General features: G+C 37.6%; 1 protein-coding gene across 6 annotated transcripts in view; it reads right to left on the bottom strand.

The window, feature by feature from the left end:
• Positions 1-2,313: 2,313 nt before the first annotated feature.
• The window catches only part of GGNBP2 (gametogenetin binding protein 2), a 31,324-nt gene continuing 13,562 nt past the window's right edge, over positions 2,314-20,075 (bottom strand). For 2 of the 6 annotated variants that reach the window (XM_059907151.1, XM_059907152.1), the window contains exons 6-15: positions 17,271-17,396; positions 17,068-17,181; positions 10,172-10,381; positions 8,965-9,139; positions 7,614-7,808; positions 5,498-5,645; positions 5,009-5,134; positions 4,778-4,926; positions 3,996-4,244; positions 2,314-2,962 (exon numbers count right to left, since the gene is read on the bottom strand). In XM_059907151.1, the coding sequence (XP_059763134.1) occupies positions 2,759-2,962; positions 3,996-4,244; positions 4,778-4,926; positions 5,009-5,134; positions 5,498-5,645; positions 7,614-7,808; positions 8,965-9,139; positions 10,172-10,381; positions 17,068-17,181; positions 17,271-17,396 (1,696 nt within the window). In that variant the 3' untranslated portion in view covers positions 2,314-2,758. The remainder of the gene's footprint in view (positions 2,963-3,995; positions 4,245-4,777; positions 4,927-5,008; positions 5,135-5,497; positions 5,646-7,613; positions 7,809-8,964; positions 9,140-10,171; positions 10,382-17,067; positions 17,182-17,270; positions 17,397-20,075) is intronic. The other 4 variants (XM_059907154.1, XM_059907153.1, XM_059907155.1 and 1 more) reach the window with 4 other exon arrangements.

Genomic DNA, 20,075 nt, shown 5'->3' with positions numbered 1-20,075 from the left:
CCGGTGCTGGGAGTTCGCGGTCCAGCTTTCCTGGTGAGCTCCTACCCTTCGGGGAGGAAAACAAAGTTTGGCGGGGGCTTGCACCAGGCCCGAGAACGCACGTACTCCTGACTCCTGCTCGGTCTGCCTTCCCTGTTCCTGACCCCTAAGGCCAGGAAGAGAAATTAAGGGCACTTAAGGTGACTCCAACGCCTTCCTAAACCAGCCGGTGGCTGATGGGAAGGATTCCGCTCAGAAAGGGCTGAGTGTCTCAGCTGTTAACGCTGGGTGACCTTGGGAGGGGCTTTCAACCCTACCTGATCCCTTGGCCTTACTAACCAAGGAGAACTGATGGTTAAAAATGCAAAGACCCCGAAGTACACGTGTATTGGGGGGGGTTGTATCCCTAATGGCCTACAGTCTACAACTTTCCTAAGCCCTCCCACTCCCATTGGAGCAAATGTATCACGGTGTATGTAAGAGAGTAAAGCAATAGCTAACATTTATTGAGCGCTTACTGTGTGACAGGCACGTTTTTTTTTTTTTTTTTTAATTTAAATTTATTTGTTTATTTATTTATTTTATTTTGTTTATTTATTTTTGGCTGCGTTGGGTCTTCGTTGCTGTGTGTGGGCTTTCTCTAGTTGCGGCAAGCGGGGGCTACTCTTCATTGTGGTGCGCAGGCTTCTCATTGTGGTGGCTTCTCTTGTTGCGGAGCATGGGCTCTAGGGTGGATGGGCTTCAGTGATTGTGGCTCACGGGCTTAGTTGCTCCACGGCATGTGGGATCTTCCCAGACCAGGGCTCGAACCCGTGTCTCCTGCATTGGCAGGCGGATTCTTAACCACTGTGTCACCAGGGAAGCCCGTGACAGGCACTTTTATAAGCACTTTAAATATATTAATATCGCCAAGAGCCATATGAGATAGTACCTATTAACACTTTCATTTACTGAGACAAACGTGAAGCCTGGCTTGGATGGCAAGCAGTCCAGTATTAGGCCAGGGGATGTGCTCCTAAACTGCCTTCACTCCATTCTCCTTTGTCTCTTCTTAGGTTGTTGGTTCTGTCCGAAGTAGAACTCACTTTTCTGACCACTAAGGATATTCCATCAAAGCATGAAAACTGCCTCACTTCTGCATTCTTTATATAGCCATCCTTGCAAAGAGAAAACTTACCTCTGCATAACTACTGGAATCCTGCTACTGCAAGCAATGGAATAAGCAGTCAATGTGGCTGGTTTATTCACTCAACAAGCACTCCTGTGTTTGGCCCCAGGGGCAAAGATTAAAACAAAACAAAACCAGCCCTTGCTTAATTTAGGGATCTGGAGAGAACCTGACTGTGACAGGTGGTGGAGAGGGGTTTGGGCTCAGAGCCAAGGGCTGTGGGAGACCCTTAGTCATTTTTTATGGATTCCAGGATGAAAGCAAACAAGAGTCAGAAAGGAATGACTCACTTTATCTCTGCCCCAATCCCTATACAACACTTTGATTTGAAAAGACAACTCAGGGGTGGATCAGAAAAATGCCACCAACTACAAAAGTTAAATCTCACTAAGCTTCTGCTGTTGCCCATTTGAAATCTGATTAGAAGTCTGATTAAGTGGTAGAAAGCCTATAAAATTCACTCCATCCCCACCGCACAGAGGTATTGACCGTCCCACTATTTGTCTGCTGCCCACCAAGTATTATCAACCTGTAGACACAAAGCTCTAAGCACATGAGTTTACTGAATTACTGACTCAACCTTTTAAATGGCAGCCAAATGCTACTCCTAGGGGAATCTCTCCTTCTTCAGTACTCACAGACAGCTTGTGAAAGCAGTAAACTGTAATGCCATAGTGACCTTATTGTTGGAAACCAGGTAAGGAACAGGCACTCACACAGACTGCAGTGCGGTTAGCTCTCAGTGCAGCCTGCTGCTCCCAGTTCTCTCCATGCTGAGTAATTACTTAGCAGGAAACCTTTGGCTGGAATTCTGCCAAGTTTTGTTCTCATTCTTCTAGTTCAATATGAACCTCTGAATTTAAGGTGCTTTGTGTTATGTATCAGGGAACTTTATTAATAACAGCAATTAAAAGTCTCATGAGGAAGTAAGATGCTAGCCAGTATTTAACGGTATCGCAGCAAACTTATTCTTTCAAAACAGAAGACTGGAAACTGCTTTTCTCGGTTGTCAGCTCTGATGAAGGGAAGAATTTTGTCTTCAGCAATCTGTCTCTGTCTCCTCATTTGCTCTTCATCCTGTCTAACATCAACACTGGCCAAGTACCAAGACCACAGGTGGCAAATTAAAATACTGCCACACATTAAGCAGAAACATGTACACCAAATTTTACTATGCGTATTAATAAATATTCTTTATTTTAAATTTTGCACATTGCGCTTTAACATTACATCCAAACATTTCGCAAGTGGATGTCTACTTTGTAAAACCATATATTCAGCTCATTGTCATTTCTGTACAGAAGTATAAGTACAACATTACTTTTTGCCACTAAGTTGCTTTTTAGTAAGTCTCACAGGAAGAGAAACATTTAATGAAAAGGGATGGCTTAAATCATACGGCAGGCCTGCGCAGCCACACAACTAAAGACACAAGCCTGAAGAAAGAACAAACTAAGGAGGTTACCTCCACCGTCTCCCAAAACAAGAAAGAATCACATTGATTTAAGATAAAATTTTGCCATAAGTCACTAAATTAAGAGTTTGTTTTGAAAGAGAAGGCGCAGTAGTCATCTTCAGTGTTTCATTGAAAGACAGAGCTATTTTATTTATTTAATTTGCTCCAGCCGTTGTCAACCAGCCACTACAAATGGGGCTCTTGTGATCATTTAAGCGGCAGTATTTATTAAATTTCTCCTTCAGGTGCTGTCGGTATTGTTCTCTATTGCTGTAGAAAGACTGGTTATTAGCCATAAATGACTGTATTTCATCTTGTGAGATAAAGATTTCCTCATCTGAAGTACATTCAGACTCATCCTGCAAATTAAAGCAGTAGTTAAGACTATGACTTAAATTAAGAATGCAAAATGCTACGGTGATGGAGGACAGAGAAAAATTAAAGCAGTCTAACCTTTAGTTTAATTGGAATGTTTACAGGATAGGCATAATGTCATTCTGTCTTAGAAAGTACTAAGTAAGAATAAAAGGCAACTCAACTTGGTTCAAAACTCTGGATCTGTAATTTGTCCTAGAAGCCTACAAGCAGACTCCCAACACACTTCAGCCTTCAAAAGTGATTAGGGATGGTTACAAATAGCTACCAAATTTTAAATAACCTGACTTATCTCTGGCTGGTTCTATGTTGAAACGTTTATCTCTACACATTAAGTAAAATATAACCTTTTTTAAACTTACGAAATACACAGCATCACCATTAAACTTTACAACCATATAAAAAAGAAAAAAGCTAATATTCTAAGGGATTTGGTTCCCTTGGGATCCCATAATGACTACAGAAAAGATCCCACCCTTCTCCTTCTTTGCCCCTCCTCCAAGTCCCACACAAACTATGCACTGGGTTGCTTGGAATCAGGTATAATTCATCTAAAGTATCAAGAACTGGAGTCAGTAATAAAAGATTTTCCAAGTTCAGTTATATGCTTTTATCCTACATGACACCTAAAGGAAGTAACCTAGAAAGTGGGCTCTAGTTCAGATTCTATATTCTTTCCTGGTCTGGAAGGGTGGCTACCATAAATTGCCACTCAGAAAGGCAGTTTGCTTATAATAACCCTTGTCAAGGAGTCAGACTCCTGGACATAATGCTAACTCTATCCCTGTCTCCCAACTAATCTTTTCTACCTTTGAGACAAAGGAAGACGAGGAAATGTGCTCCAGAGTAGTTAAGTGTAAGAGCAGGAATGAAGTGACCAAAAAATAATGAAATACTGCCCTTAACTGCTTATAAGCCTCCTCCCATTCCCAACGTTAAACCCTCAAATACGTTCCCTCCCACATCTACCCCGTGAACAATCAGTTATCCACAAAAAGATAATCATGGCTTACTTACAAGGAGTTCAACTAAGCTCTTGGCACCTTTTCCGGAATCAGGACCAAACGACGCTTCTGTAGGTTCTGCAAACTGTGGTACATTTTTCCTATGCTCAAACCAAGGCAGTGGCTGCCCACCCTTTTCAGAGCTGCAACAGCTTTCAGGATGTGTATCTTTGGTCTTGTCACGGTGAAACACTGTGTGCACGGTATTTCCTGAGGCTTCTCGATTACCTGGATCTGTAATACAGCTTCCAAGCTTTTGGATCTGAAACCACAGCAAAAGGATTTCTCAGGTAAAAAGGCAGGGAATAATAGCAATTACTATTTTTTAAAGAAAAAAAATGCCCTGACAGTGTGTTAAGATTTTAGCAGGAATACTGAATAACAGCAACAGCTGGCAGTTACTAGGCATTTACTGCACACCAAACACTATGCTAACCCACCAATATAATTTCATTTCATCTTCACAGAACCTAATCTGACAGGGACTATTATCTACATTTCACAGATGGGAAAACAGATCAAGCAAACTGCTCAAGATTACAGAGCTAAAAGATTAAAAACTATTATGAAAAGAATGAATTGGATTTATGACTCACATCGACTGTTGGACAAATGACCACATCAGGCACACACATGCATATAAATTCACAAGATGAGCAACCAATGGAACTGCATAGGTACTCATTCTTAAAAAAAAAAAAAAAAAAAAAAAAAAAATCCTAGCAGCTAAGCTGCACATTTGCCACTCCAAGGAAAAGAACAAAGGTTTTAAGGATTCCAAGTTATGACACTTACATGTTCATCACATTTCAACATCTTGCTTTTCTTTTTCTTCTTTTTATTTTTTCCTTTGGTGGTGTTCTCTTCAGAATTTGCCCAACATTCAACACAACTGTCGCCATCATCCTCTTTGTCTTCACAGTGATGAACACAGGAGTCATCACCTGCAGAAATCAATAATCTCTTATTTGGGTGTTTAAATCAGCCATGTAGCAGAAATAATTGGGAAGCTTAATCTGAACCTACCGTGTTCATCATGATTACAAATGCCTTCAGTGCAAGCAACGTCCGAACCCTCCCGAGAACCAGTTTCACTCCCTTCCATGCTAGATGAATATCCACAATCACTACCATTACAGTGTGGCGATAAGCCTGAGAATAAATCAAGTGAGAGTTACAATTAACATGCCAATAAATATATTACGACAAAGAATGAACCAACTGGGGACCACAGAAAAATTTCAAAATTGATGGCTTACTGAAAGTAAAAAGTGCATTAAATAATGAAAATATGATTGGAGTGTTACAATTTTTGATTTTGTTATTATTTAACAAATCAAACACCATAAAGAAAAAGGAAATACCAAGTGTCTGACTAAATTTTATGATATTCTTAGGGCTGTAAAGCAGTTCCTAAATTCTAGGTTACAGGATCTCTAAAAGCTCTTATATTTAAAAAAAAAAAAAAAAAAAAGAATAAACTTAAGAGTTAATTTTTTAAAACTATTTACTTACCTTTCTTTATTTTAGGAGACCCCAAAAGATTGCCACTGCTAGGACAGGTACATGATGTATTTTCATTGGTAACAATTACTTCTACACAACTATTACCATCTTCAGTGCTGCCACAGGCTTTGCAGCTGTTTTCTATGAAGTCTGTTTCCTTTCAGGATCAATATTAAGAGATTGTAAAAAGCTTTACCTCCATAATGGCTATATTTTAATTTCCTAAACCTAAGATAGGAGTTACAAGGTTAAAAATTGAAAAAAATTATTCTCATGAAAAATTACTAATTCATTTCAAGACCAAGAACCAACAAAAGTAAGTTAAGACTTAATGGTATCAGGGAAGTCTAGGATAGCTATTCTCAAAGCGCAGTCTGCTGACCCCAGGGGTTCCCTAGGTCAAAACCATTTTCATCATAACACTGAGATGTGATTTGCCTTTTTCATTGTCTTGACACCTACATTGATAATATAAAAGCAATGGTGGGAAAAGTTTCTTTAGCACAAACCAAGGCAGAGGCAACCAAAGCGTGTACTAACAGTCACTGTATTCTTCACTTGTCAAGCACTCTCATCAGGAAATAAATACATAAAACGATATTTCACTTATGAATGTCTTTGATGAAGCAGTAAAAATACTAATTTTATTAAATACGAACTCATGGCATAGAGGTCTTTTTATTACTCTGTGATAAATGGGAAGAATGCTTAAAGCACTTTTGATGCGTACCAATGTATAATGGTTGTCTCAAGTAAAAGTACTTGTGCAACTGTTTAAGTTGCAAGCTAAACTAGCTGCTTTTTCCTGGAACATCAATTTCACTTGAAAGAAAGAATAAGAGACAAATTATGGTTATTCAAACTTGGATATTTAAAAGACATTTTCTCAAAAATGAAGTCAGCCCATCTCTTTAAGGAAAAAAATGGACAGTCATTGATAAAATTCAAACTTTCAAACTACAATCAGAATTTTGAAAACTTGCATACACAAGCAACAAGGAGCTTGAAGCTTCCCAATACTTAAAAGACCTTTCTGATGAGTAGTGGTTTTAACATGATTATATGATATTATATAATGAATGTCAAAATCTGGAAAGATCTGCATAACTCAGTGAACCATTATCTTTCAAATGACCAATGCATGATGTTACAGAATCATGCATAAATAAAATCTATTCAAAATGCCAAGATAGACCGATGGGTTTTAATTTAAAAGTATGAAAAGGTCACTGTTAAGGTGTCAGGTTCCACATTGCAACTAATCTTTAAGAAACTACCACCTGTCAAGTTATAATGCCAAAGAAGAATATCCACAACTATCTGAAAAGGTTTATATTAAAATACTCCTCCCTCTTCCTACTATATACATCTGGGTGAAGTCAGACTTTCTTCACATGCTATAACCAAGCAACATATGCAAACAGACTGAATGAGAATTTACCTGATTCCTTTTAAGCCAAATATTAAAGAGATTTGCAAAAATATAAATTAATGCCACCCTTCTCAATTTTTTCTAGTTATTTTTCAAAAAATGTTATTCATTTTAACATATAGTGGGCTTATTATTTTTAAAAGAATAATAAATAACTTTAAATTTGCCCATTTTAATTTCTAATACAGTAAATGCTGATAAGTATAATCCACAAAAACAAAAGCTCACTGGGCTCCCTAATTTTTAAGAATGCAAAAGGAGGGAATTCCCTGGGGGTCCGGTGGTTGGGACTCCACACTTCCAATGCAGGGGGCATGGGTTCGATCCCTGGTCGGGGAATTAGGATCCCGCATGCTGCGCGGCACGGCCAAAAAGCAAAAACAAAACAAAACAGAAAAATGCAAAGGCGTTCTGAGACTGAAAGTTCAGAACTGCTCTAGGTCATGCATGGAGTTAACTTTTCACATTTGGACTATGATCTTGCAGAATACTAAGGTCACGTAGTAAGTTAACTAGCCAACATTGTCTCTAGAAAACAAACACACGACATTAAAGATTTTGGCTTATACAGATTAGAGTAAGAAAAAAAGCCAATAAAGAAGCCAAAGGAGCCACATTCTGGGAAAACACAGTAAAAGTGCTGAAATCTAGAAAAAAGCTATATATTTATGAGTCAATATCAAGAAATACTACCTTCTCTTGGCTTACTTCCTTTTCATCTGCTGTTTGTAAGGGAGTAGGAATATCACATACACATTTATTTTTTCGTCTATTCTTCCGTTTTTGGCGCTTCTTTTCTTGCTTGAGTTCTCTTACTCGTTCCTCCTCTGAAAATTCTTCACAAAGTTGTTCCAATCGACTGATACCCTGCACTTTTTCCACAGTCATCTATTATAAAACAAAGCTGAGACTGAATACTGGCCCAAACTTCCCTTTATTTTCCATGGAAATTCTCACTTGTTAATTTTAAATGATATCACACACACAGAAACTGGTATTTCATGCTGCAATTTTGTCAGGTCAGTCTTCTCATTGTATGAAGAAGTGGATGAATATTTACTTTGCTGTGTTTTGTCAGGCAGTCCCCACAAAGAATTTTAAATTTTAATACCTTAAATGATGACAGTCTTAAAATCTACTCAGGAAATGAATATACAACTAATTCCTACGGGAAAGGTAGACTTATACATTCTCCGATTTCAAACCAGAAATATTCTAGTTTCAAATTTCAGAATTTTAACACAGCAAAGTAAATATTCATCCATTTCTTCATACAATGAGAAGACTGACCTGATTAAATGATCTAGTTTCTGAAGACACAAACATTCAAAGAGAAAAGGAGTAAGACATCTGTTCAGCAAAAACTAGCACAAATCTCCTCAGACTCCCCAGAACAGTGTTTAAAGTTCATGGATGGGCTTTTGAAAAAAGGGTTTATAGCTTTCGTACCATTTTCAAAAAGGAGTGGTGACCAGTTGAAGAGTTACAACCATGCCCTAGAATATAACAAAATATTCACTAGCCAAAAATTTATGTTCTACAGAGTATAAATGAAAATAATGTTACCAAATCACAAGCATGAAACCCAATACCAGCATTGTAAAGAGCCTTCCTTCAGTGTGCTTCTAAAAAGTAGCTCTTATATCACGGCATTCAGACACCATTTACTCCATACGATTGGAAAGAAGCAGGCAAACTGGGACTCATTAAATGTTTCTAATTTTGATGCTTATTTTTGGGTTGCTTTTAACTTGTCAACAGTTATGTTTCATAGCAGCTTCTCATTAAATAATCATCAATTTCAGTTTTCTACTCTCAGAATGTCTAAACATCAAGGCTGGCAGAGTAACGGGATTAAAAAACAAAGAAAAAATCCATACACAACTTCTAAATTTCAGTTCCCCAGCAAACTCCTCTCCTAACCCCCAAAAGCCATGACCAGTAGATCACAGCTAAGGCAAGGTAAGAGTGGTTGTTAACATTAAGATTCAGTCCAATAACTTAACTAAGCAATCTGGACACTGAAGCAGTCCACTGTTCTTACCTCAAAACTCTTGCGTAACGCATCAACACCAAGATAGAAAAGCATCTGCCACGTCTGCTCTTCTGCCCGTAGTTTTTGCCAGATTCGATGCAGTCTTTCATAAAGATGAATTCCCAAGCAGGTCAGAACTTCTTCTTGAGCTATATCTATTGTCTTAGCATGCCTTTCTCTTCTCCTATAAAGGAGAATAAATCATACATATTTCCTAAAACCCTTAAGCTGAAACAGTAAAAGATGGATAACACCTGTGCAAGTTCAGGTTTTAAACACAGTCTGCATGCCTAGTAACAAACTAATAACAAGACAGTTATACATTCAAACTCAATGTATATATAAATACACGAGCACACATGTATAAAACCAATGAGAAATACACATGCAGGTAGAACTCAGCCTTAATATTGCTAAACATAAGGTAATTCAGGAACTGGCCCTAAAGAGATGTTTTTTGGAGCACAGAGAAGTCATCATATGTTAAGTGTCCAGCTCAAGTAGGCATGACAGTTCACCTTCCAATTACAGCAAATGCCTGTTTGGTTTTTGTTCTTTTTTTTTTGAGGAGAAAGACAATACCAAAGTGATTCAATCATGGGCAAAAGCCCTCTAGGTCAGTCTTCAGTAGAAGTGTTCATGAACTTCAGTGATAAAAGAAGTGTTTGTATTCTGAATGCCTAGCAGAAAGTAGGCACTCAAATGAGAGCTGATACACAAAACACAAGGGGAGGTGGGTTCAATTTATTGTGAACAACTTTTTTGGTTTTCTTTTTACAACAAAGCCAGAGATAAAATTTTAGCTTCCTATATATAATTTAATAATAATATACACAGTTCATGAATTACATTCAATAAAGTATTTAACCCCCTGCTGCAAAGATCTCACCTCCTATGCAAAAACCATCATTATAAACAAAATTTAAACATGGAAACGCATGGATGGAGGGGGAAAAAAATCCCTTCTAATCATTTTCAAATGAAAATGATAAGCTATAATAATGAAAGCCAAAAAAAGCCTGCCTACTTCAAGCAACAAGGAGCAGACAACTGATCGACATTTTCTCCCTTTTTATACTCAGTCAACTAAATGCATATTTTAAAGAAAGCAAAATCTTTACAGGCACACTTTAATTTATACATATATCATATGTACTGAGGCAGAAGGATAAAATGAAGCAAAGCGCTAGATAGCCCATTCTAGCAAATTACATACTCATACCCTCCTGCGAACTCTGGCTCAGCACGACCCAAAAGATGTGCAATGAAGTCTGTCTCACAGCAAACATGTATGTGTCGCTCATGTGGACAGCACCGCAAGCCTTCATAAAGTGCAGCACAATAGCCCTTCTCTTTGCTGCAATCAAGTTCACCAATAAGGATATTGTATGCTCGGAGGACTTTATTTTTGCAATCAGTGCAAAACCTGTTGAAAAGAAGAACCTCAAAATTAAGAACTGGCTGTGTAATTATTTCATGAGGTATGTAACAGTGTACTAGACAATGACACTCCCCTCCCATATAGAGCATTAAAAAAAGCCTCCATACACACATTGAAAACATACACATATAAGGTAAATACACATTTAGGGATTACATGGGTATAGCCAGATCTCCATTTGCAAATGCTTTTTAAACTAGAGAAACACATGAGCCTAAAAGAATGAGGCAGATAAATACCTGTTAGTGCATAAAATACATGGCCAGAAAATATTAGTTGCCAAGGACTAGCATATCTTCACTTCAAGAGCTATTTGTGCAGGTCAGAAAATAAAACAACAGAGGCTACCAACCAATGACTCTAGGATCCCTCTCCTTTCAGCCTCTGAAGATAGTTGGTATCTTTAGCCAGTAAACCTTGATTCAAATTTTTACATTTTAATACATCACTAGCTAAGCATGTGGGGTGGGAAGGGCAAGAAGAATGGGAAAGTGGTACATGTAATTTCTACTTTACTGGTAATTTCCAAAATGTCAAATTCTTTCCTCCAAAAGAAAATGCATGTTTCTCAACACTCAGTCATAATATAGACAACATATATGTAGAAATGTGGTTTAAACTTAACTGTACATAATGTGGTAAAAGTACAGAAGAGCATGTAAATGTAGAAGGATGTAGAAAAGTTTTCTTTTAGAAACCATTTTTTTTAAACACAACTTTATAAACAATTGAAAATAATTCACAAATAATAGAATTATGACTACGACCGAGCACTTTACAGAGAAGTAACTTAAGGTGGTGGGCAATATATTCCACTATAAACAGCATCAATAGTAATCAAAGAAATGCAAATAAAATCAACAGTAACATATCATATACATATAATTCACTATTCAATCAGAAAAGAAAAAAGAATAAAGCCTCGTTTCTTTATTTTTGAATTCCTGAAATAAGGAAGAATTCGGTCTGGCGAAAAAGCCAGACTCACAATATTCATAACTCTGAGAAGATCAGCTGTGGTGGAATGAGGAAATTTTGCTCTCTTTGATTTAGATTCATCTACCCAGATGAGCTCATCTATTCCCATAGCTTCAGTCAACATGTCTGACTCTCGACTCTACAGCTCTGCTCAAGTCTCTGTCCTTGCCTGAGGGCCAGACCCATACAGAAAAAATGGGCGGCAACACAGATGTCCAAAAGGCAACACATTAAATTTGTTGTCCAAAACCAAGGGCAACACAGTTCCCTTCCTATGTTCCCTTCCATCTGTGTTAAGAAATCACCATTCAGTTTCATGTTTGGTAATTGCAATCATTGTTGCTTTTGTTGTGGTCATCCATGTACAATGCTTGGTGTCAGTCTATTTATCTCTTGTAAAAATAAAAGACAGTGTGTGTGTGTGAAAAAAAAAAAAAAGCTAGACCTACAAGAATAAAAAAAAAAAAAAAAGAAAAAAGAAATCACCATTCAATATGGGGATGTATGTATACGTATAGCTGATTCACTTTGTTATAAAGCAGAAACTAACACACCATTGTAAAGCAATTATACTCCAATAAAGATGTTAAAAAATAAATAAATAAAATAAAATAAAATGAAATAAAAAAGAAAGAAATCACCATTCACACAGTCACCCAGAATGAAACCTCAGTTAATTCTAACTCCTCCTTAGGTCCTGCTTTTAGGGGTGGAGCCAATTGGTATCAATTCTTTCTAAAATTCTCTTGAAGGTCAATTCTTTTCAATTGCCTAGACAATTTTTAAAAATGCTTCTTAACAGGTTTCCCTGCTTCCACTCTTACTAGCTCTAATGCATCTCTCATACCAAAATAATTTTTTTAAACAAATCTCATTACCTCACTCTCAGCTTAAAAACCTCCCCCACTGTCTATGAATAAAGTTCAAACCCATTAAGGCCTTCAGTGACTTCTCTTACCCAATCTACTATATCCAGCCTTATTTCCCAAGATTCACCTCTCCCTTCATGGTTCCCCTACTCTACCCCGCCCCCCTATACACACCAGATATATAATGGACTACATTTTTTTTTTTTTAATTGAAGTATAGTTGACTTACAATGTTGTGTTAGCTTCTGGTGTACAGCAAAGTGATTCAGATATATAAATATATATATGTTCCTTTTCATATTCTTTTCCATTATGGTTTATTACAGAATATTGAATACTGTTCCCTGTGCTAGACAGTAGGACCTTGTGTTTATCTATTTTCTATATGGTAGTTTGTATCTGCTAATCCCAAACTCCTAATTTATCCCTCCTCTATTCCCTTCACCCTTCGGTAACCATAGATTTGTTTTCTACGTCTGTGAGCCTGTTTCTGTTTTGTAAATGTTTCATTGTATCATATTTTAGATTCCACATACAAGTGATATCATATGGTATTTGTCTTTCTGATTTACTTCACGTAGTATGATCATCTCTAGGTCCATCCATGTTGCTGCAAATGGTATTATTTCATTCTTTTCTATGGCTGAGTAGTAGTCCACTGTGTGTGTGCGTGCTTGTGTGTGTGTGTATGCGTGCACGCACACACGAAAGTTGAATTCTAGTTATGGGAATTGCAGAAGGCTTCTTTAAGGATGGACGTGAAATGAAATGAATATATGTTAAAACAGAAGCTCTAAGCCCATTTTGTAAACAGAGGCAATAATGTTGACAAGTAAAGTTAAATCATTATGTTTCACTAATGTTTAAAAAATAGACACAGAAATATACAAAAATTAACTCAAAATGGGTTAAAGACCTAAACATTAAGACCTGAAACTATAAAACTCCTAGAAGAAAACATAATAATGGAATAGATGATGATTTCTTGGATATGGCATCAAAAGCACAGGGAACAAAAGAAAAAATAAGATAAATGAGACTATATCAAACTTAAAAACTTCTGTGTAGCAAAGGAAACAATGAACAGAGTGAAGGACAACCTATGGAATGGAGAAAATATTTACAAACCATATACTGGAATAAGGGGTTAACATCCAGAATAAATAAAGAACTCTTGGGCTTCCCTGGTGGCGCAGTGGTTAAGAACCCGCCTGCCAATGCAGGGGACACGGGTTCGAGTTCTGGTCCGGGAAGATCCCACATGCCGTGGAGCAACTAAGCCCGTGCGCCACAACTACTGAGCCTGTGCTCTAGAGCCGCGAGCCACAACTACTGAGCCCGCATGCCACAACTACTGAAGCCCGCGCATCTAGAGCCCGTGCTCCGCAACAAGAGAAGCCACCGCAATGAGAAGCCCGCACACCACGAGGAAGAGTAGCCCCCGCTCGCCACAACTAGAGAAAGCCCGCGCGCAGCAACAAAGACCTAACGCAGCCAAAAATAAAATAAATTTAATAAAATAAATTAAAAAAAAAAATAGAGGGAGCATTTAAAAAAAAAAAAAGAAAGAACTCTTACAACTCAACAACAAAACAAACAAACAAAAAAACCTGATTAAAAAATGGACAAAGGACATGAATAGACATTTCTCCAAAGAAGATATACAAATAACTAATAAGCATATGACAAAATGCTCAACATCACTAATCATCAGGGAAATGCAAACCAAAACCACACAATATCACCTCAAACCCACTGTGTGGCCACTATCAAAAAATTAGAAAATAACAAGTGTTGGCAAGGATCTGGAGAAACTGGAACCCTTGCACACTGTTGATGGGATTGTAAAATGGTGCTGCCAGCATGGCAAATATTATATTGGGTTGGCCAAAAAGTTCGTTTGGGTTTTTCCGTGACATCGTACAGAAAAAACCAGAATGAACTTTTTGGCCAATCCAATAGCATAGCATTTCTTCAAAAAATTAAACACAGAACTATCATATAATCCAGCAATCCCAGTTCTGGGAATATATACAAAAGAATTAAAAACAGGATCTCGAAGAGCTTTTTGCACACACTCATGGTTCACTGCAGCATTGTTCACAATAGCCAAGATGTGGGAACAACCTAAATGTCCACTGACAGGTGAATGTGGTGTATACATACAATGGGACATTATTCATCCTCAAAAAAGAAGAAAATTCTGTCATCCGTTACAGCATGGATGAACCTTATGGACATTATGCTAAGTGAAATAAGTCAGACACAAAAAGACAAAATACTGCATGATTCCACTCACGTGAGTTATATAAAGTAACTGAACTGAAAGTAACAAAAAAGAGAATGGTGGCTTGCAGTGGGTGAGGGGAGGGGTAAAGGAGGAGTTATTGTTCAATGGATGTGGTATAGCTTCAGTCATGCTACATGAAAAAATTCTAGAGATCCACTGTACAACAATGAGCAAATAGTTAACAATACTGTACTGAACACTTAAAAACTGTTAAGAGGGCAAGTATAAGTTATGTTTTTTTATCACAATTTAAAAAAATCTTCCCCTTGGTGGGAGAAATGGTCACGGACACAGAAATAAAAATACTTCCACGTTTTCAGGCTATAATGGTAAGTTTAGATTTTTGAGTAAATAAATGGTTAAATGTCATACAGTACCAAAATGAAACTTGAAATATTTTCCCCATATCTTACTGCTTTAAATCCTCAGTCTAATATGTTTGTACGTAATCATAAGTAACATAAGCATAAGTAAACAGCAATTTAAAAATTTATATGTAAGCCTCAAGAATGAAAGTGATTTTTCTGTTTTCAAAAGTAACCTTGCACACAAATTTAAAAAATTTTCTTAATTCAGAGGTTTCAGTTTCCTAACACCTCATTTCTAATAATGTACTATCATAATATTTAACTGGCTAAATAGTGTTATAAAATCTTTATTATTCAGTGCTCAGAAAAGTCCCCTAAATAAAGTAGAAGTGCCAAGAGGGTCCATTATTCAGACGTTTAGAAATCATTTTCAACTGACTGTACCTCAAAAACTCAACCTGTACCTAAAACAAGAACTAGATACACAAGATTAACAAGGACTTGCAAATCTGGCATGCAAAGGTTCAGGGATGTGCTTACTGTGTGCCAGATATTGTTCTAAGTTAAGTCTTATTATGTATCATCAATCCTCACGACAAATTTAATCTTATAATAAATCCTATTAAGACCATTTCTATCATTATTTTTGTCTTAAAGAAGAAAAACACTGATGCACAGAAAAGTAACTTGTACAAAGTTATAATCAGTAGAACCCAGATTCAATGCAACCTCCCTTAATTGCTCTCTTAATTGTACTTCTCCCCTCATCCTTAACATATTTATAAAATGGACTCCAGGGGCTTCCCTGGTGGCGCAGTGGTTGAGAATCTGCCTGCCAATGCAGGGGACACGGGTTTGAGCCCTGGTCTGGGAAGATCCCATATGCCGCGGAGCAACTAGGCCCGTGAGCCACAATTACTGAGCCTGCACGTCTGGAGCCTGTGCTCCGCAACAAGAGAGGCCGCGATAGTGAGAGGCCCGCGCACCGCGATGAAGAGTGGCCCCGCTTGTCGCAACTGGAGAAAGGCCTCGCACAGAAACGAAGACCCAACACAGCCATAAATAAATAAATAAATTAATTAAAAAAAAAAAAAAAAAAGGACTCCACCTTTCTTATAAATTACTGCCCCCTAAACACAGGAAATATCTAAAAACAATATAGGAAATTCCAAAACATTAGCTATAGTAACTAGTAATTTATCACCCAAAAATGCTATCTTTTGGGGACCAATTCATATTGAATACAAGGATCAATTCATATTGAAAGAGAAAAGAATCTATAACGGACCTATACATTTATGTTTTACGGTTAAAAATCCCCCTCCCAAACTCCAAATAATTGACATATTCTCTACTCTCTTGGGTATAATCAACTAAGGCAAAAAACAAGAAAGTTTGTAATTCTAAATAAAAAAAACATTTAATAAACTTAGTATGCAGGTAAAGTCATTAGCTCATTGCCATATAAACACCAATCTTGATAATGCCAGTTTTTATTATTTACATATGCTTTCTAAAAGTGTCCCCAAAGTAATTGTGTATATCTCTCCCAAAGTCAAAGAACACACAACCACAAACCCAACATGTGACAAATTTATATGAAAACAGTACAACTCCCCCCCAAGAACGCCATCTCTAGATGGCTCCCTTACCAGTTTCCTTTCCTACTGCACTCTCCCTCCCTACGAATTTCCAAATGTTAATGACACTTAGAAAATTCCTTTGTAAAGTAGTATTCTAAAAAGAAAAATCTGAAGTTACTTTTATAGTACAGGAAGCACATGAATTCCAACTCTATTTTTAGGTCTTGACAATTAAAGAAAAAATAATTCAAAATATTACTAAGTAAAAGCTGCTATTTTAACTTTAATTTTGAAAAATGACATCATGAAATGCTTCTATCATGAAAACAAGGAGTACTAGAATTTCCACAGTGATTAAGTACACTTTACTTGACTTACAGTTATTTTGCGTTTCTTGAACAGCTGGCCTGGAACTAACAGGTAGAAATTACAAAAAATGGAAATGCTGGCCTAACACAAGACGGCCAACACTGAGAGTCATCCTATAAAGGAACTGCCTACCCTAACATTAAACTCCGCCTCATGTCAGGTATTAACGGGAAGGCTGGAGTACTATTATGTGAAGAAGGTCAATGACAGGTCAGTCTGGATGACTGACAGCTAAGGCACCTTCCAACTACACCATGATGATCTTTGGACTTACCTGTGTTTTCGCAGATACGTTTCTAGTGTTTCTAAAAGACAACTAGAGTCAATTAAAACTACTTCATCCCTGCATTCTTGGGACATTAGTTCCCATACATCCATCCAACAACCTCTGCAGAAAGAAACAAATCTTAGTGAGAAGAAGGAATATACAAGGGTAAAACATTTTAAAAAGGTGAGTAAAGGATTGCTTGATTTTACCTGGCTGTTCCCTGGAAAGGTCCATAATGGAAAATGATCCTACACTTGCTGTCCTTCCTGTGGTCTTCACTACTTCTCTTATCTGTACTTAACTTCTCTGAACTGACACTGCTACTGCTCCCTTCACTGTAGTACAGCACAGTACAAAGCTTAGTGACACTGAGATAATCTGAAGGAGTAATTTCTATAGTCTAAATTAAAATCATCAACTCTTTAATACATTAAGATATTAGTAGGATAAGTCTGCAAATTTGTATATAATTACATATTTAACCATATTAAAATGTTACTTAGACAGGTGCTCATATCTTTATACAAAAACTTCTGCTCAACTATTAAGTTTACCTGATATAATTTAACAACATTTACACTTATCAAGATAGTAACTGGTTAACATACTAAGCATTTTATGAGCAAATCTACTTGGAATGTTTTAAAGTCAAAAGGGCTGAAAAAAAATGATAAAATATTTTCACCTATAAACATGGATCAATCTTCCACAAATTGAAAATACTAACAAGTGCTGATCTACTTAATGTGATTTTATAGCTAGCCCATGGCAACAAAATTCTTATCTATCTTCACATTTACAAGTAACTGGGAAAGTCACAGATTAATCTAATTATGGTAAAGAAATTTTTATATTTACTAAAATAAAGATAGCATACTAAGATGAACACTTTACACAGCCTAAATTAGTAGTAAGTCCTATACAAATAATTTTTTAAAAACTTACTAAAAACTTCCCAGACTCTCCCTCCCCCACAGGTTGCAATGTGGTGCTGGTCATGCATTTTGCTTTGTTGCAGATGTGCATTCCAAGAGAAATATGTTTCTATATTCCGTTCAATGATAGTCTTCTTGATTTTTCATGATTCTGAACAACTGGCTCCTGCCTGTTCTTCTGCAGGGTCTCACTACAGTCCTAGAAATTCATTACCTGGGATGCTTGAGATGGAAAAACTTCTGAATCTTTACTTAACCTACTCTATATAGCTAAATAAGTATTTCTCAACACCCTGCCCACCCTATAAGGTCATACGTACAATTCAGCTCCCTACTCCCATCTCACAAGGGCTCGGGCCAAGGATCAACGTCCCTTATTTTTGAAACAAAAACCTCAACTCCTGCTCTGCCTTGCATGTTATATCCTTCTATCCTCATGTCCCAAATTTGCAATTTTCTATGCCTGAGTGATCCATAATCTAAAACTGAGTAACTCTCAAACTCAAGTTCTCATTATTGAGGAAAAGGTTCATGAAATCAGAGCCGGGGAATGATTATTATACCATCAGAATGTGAAAGCATTATTCTAGAAAAAGCTTGAAAAAAAATTCTACAGCTCAAATCAAGATTTTATCCATAATCTCTACAGACCAAATGTCTTTATATCACTCCTTCCTTTCAAGATCAAGCTCTCTAAAAAAGGAAGTCTTTTCACTTCCTTGTTCTACTCCCACACCTTCCACTCACAGTTCAACCCATTACAACCTTGCATTGCATGCACTTTTCTACCCATGCTGATCTAGATTGTTTCCATTCAACCACAGATCTGCTCATCAACATCAACAATTATCTCAGTGTTGCTATAACCAACAGACACTTTTGGGTCCTTGATAACTCAGCAACCTTCAACACAGCTTACCAACCACCGCCCCCCACCTCCCCGCCCCATACTCTTTTCCCTTGGCTTCCTCCTACCTCTCTGGCGATTCTTTCTCGAGTTTCTTTAGGCTTATTCTTTCTACCATTAAACTGAATTCCTCAGCATTCCTTTCTACTACTCTACTCTTCCTCTAGGTGATCTTATTCAGTTGAACAACATGAGGCTGAATTGCGCAGGTCCACTTATGCACGGATTTTTTTCAGTAGTAAATACCACAGTACTACACAATTTGCAGTTCGTGGAATCTGAGGATACGAAGGAACCATGTATACAAAGGGCCAACTAGAAGTTACACTCAAATTTTCCATTGCGTGGAGGGTCGGTGCTCCTAACCCCTGCACTGTTCAAGAGTCAACTGTAGGGACTTCCCTGGTGGTCCAGTGGTTAAGAATCTGCTTTCCAATGCAGGGGATGCGGGTTCGATCCCTGGTTGGGGAACTAAGATTCCCACATGCCACAAGGCAACTAAGCCTGCACACCACAACTGCTGAGCCCAGGCGCTCTGAAGCCTACGCGCTGCAACGAAGATCCCACATGCCCCAACGAAGATCCCACGCGCCGCAACCAAGACCCGACGCAGCCAAATAAATTAATTAATTTAAAAAAAAAAAAGAGTCAACCGTATATCATTCATCAGCTACAGGCCTACAACTCTGGCCTAGACCTTTCTTTCAGACCTCACACTTACTCCCAGACAGACAATAACTTGGGTTTACTTGCATGAATGTGAGAATACTCTCAGGAAGACTGAACTAGATTGTTACTACTGATTAGGCTAAAAGCTAATTAACTGTATTACACTTTCCCCTGAAGAAAATCTAAAGAGAGAAAGGGGGGAACAACACAAGGAAAATATAAAAAGAAAAGTCATAGTAGCACAGAATGGCAGTGACCATCCAAAGCGGAGGAGAAGTCTTGGCTAAGCAGACTATCCTCTCTGGCCGGCTATCCACATGGCATGTGGGAATAACTGAAGCTACCTTAGGAGGTGTTGCTTAACTAACTCCATTCACACTGACTGCATAACTCAGCAAACAGCCTTCCAAAACATTTGTCTTCCCATGTGGTGGGGCTAGAGCTGAAGCAGGATGTGAAGTCTGTGGAGGTTTGTTTTTTGTTTTTAAGCTGAAACACAGGAA

The sequence above is a fragment of the Balaenoptera ricei genome, chromosome 20, assembly GCF_028023285.1.
Source record: "Balaenoptera ricei isolate mBalRic1 chromosome 20, mBalRic1.hap2, whole genome shotgun sequence".
NCBI lineage: Eukaryota > Metazoa > Chordata > Mammalia > Artiodactyla > Balaenopteridae > Balaenoptera > Balaenoptera ricei.
Note: the sequence above shows the minus strand (reverse complement) of the source record. Positions and strands in the feature narration are given on the sequence as shown.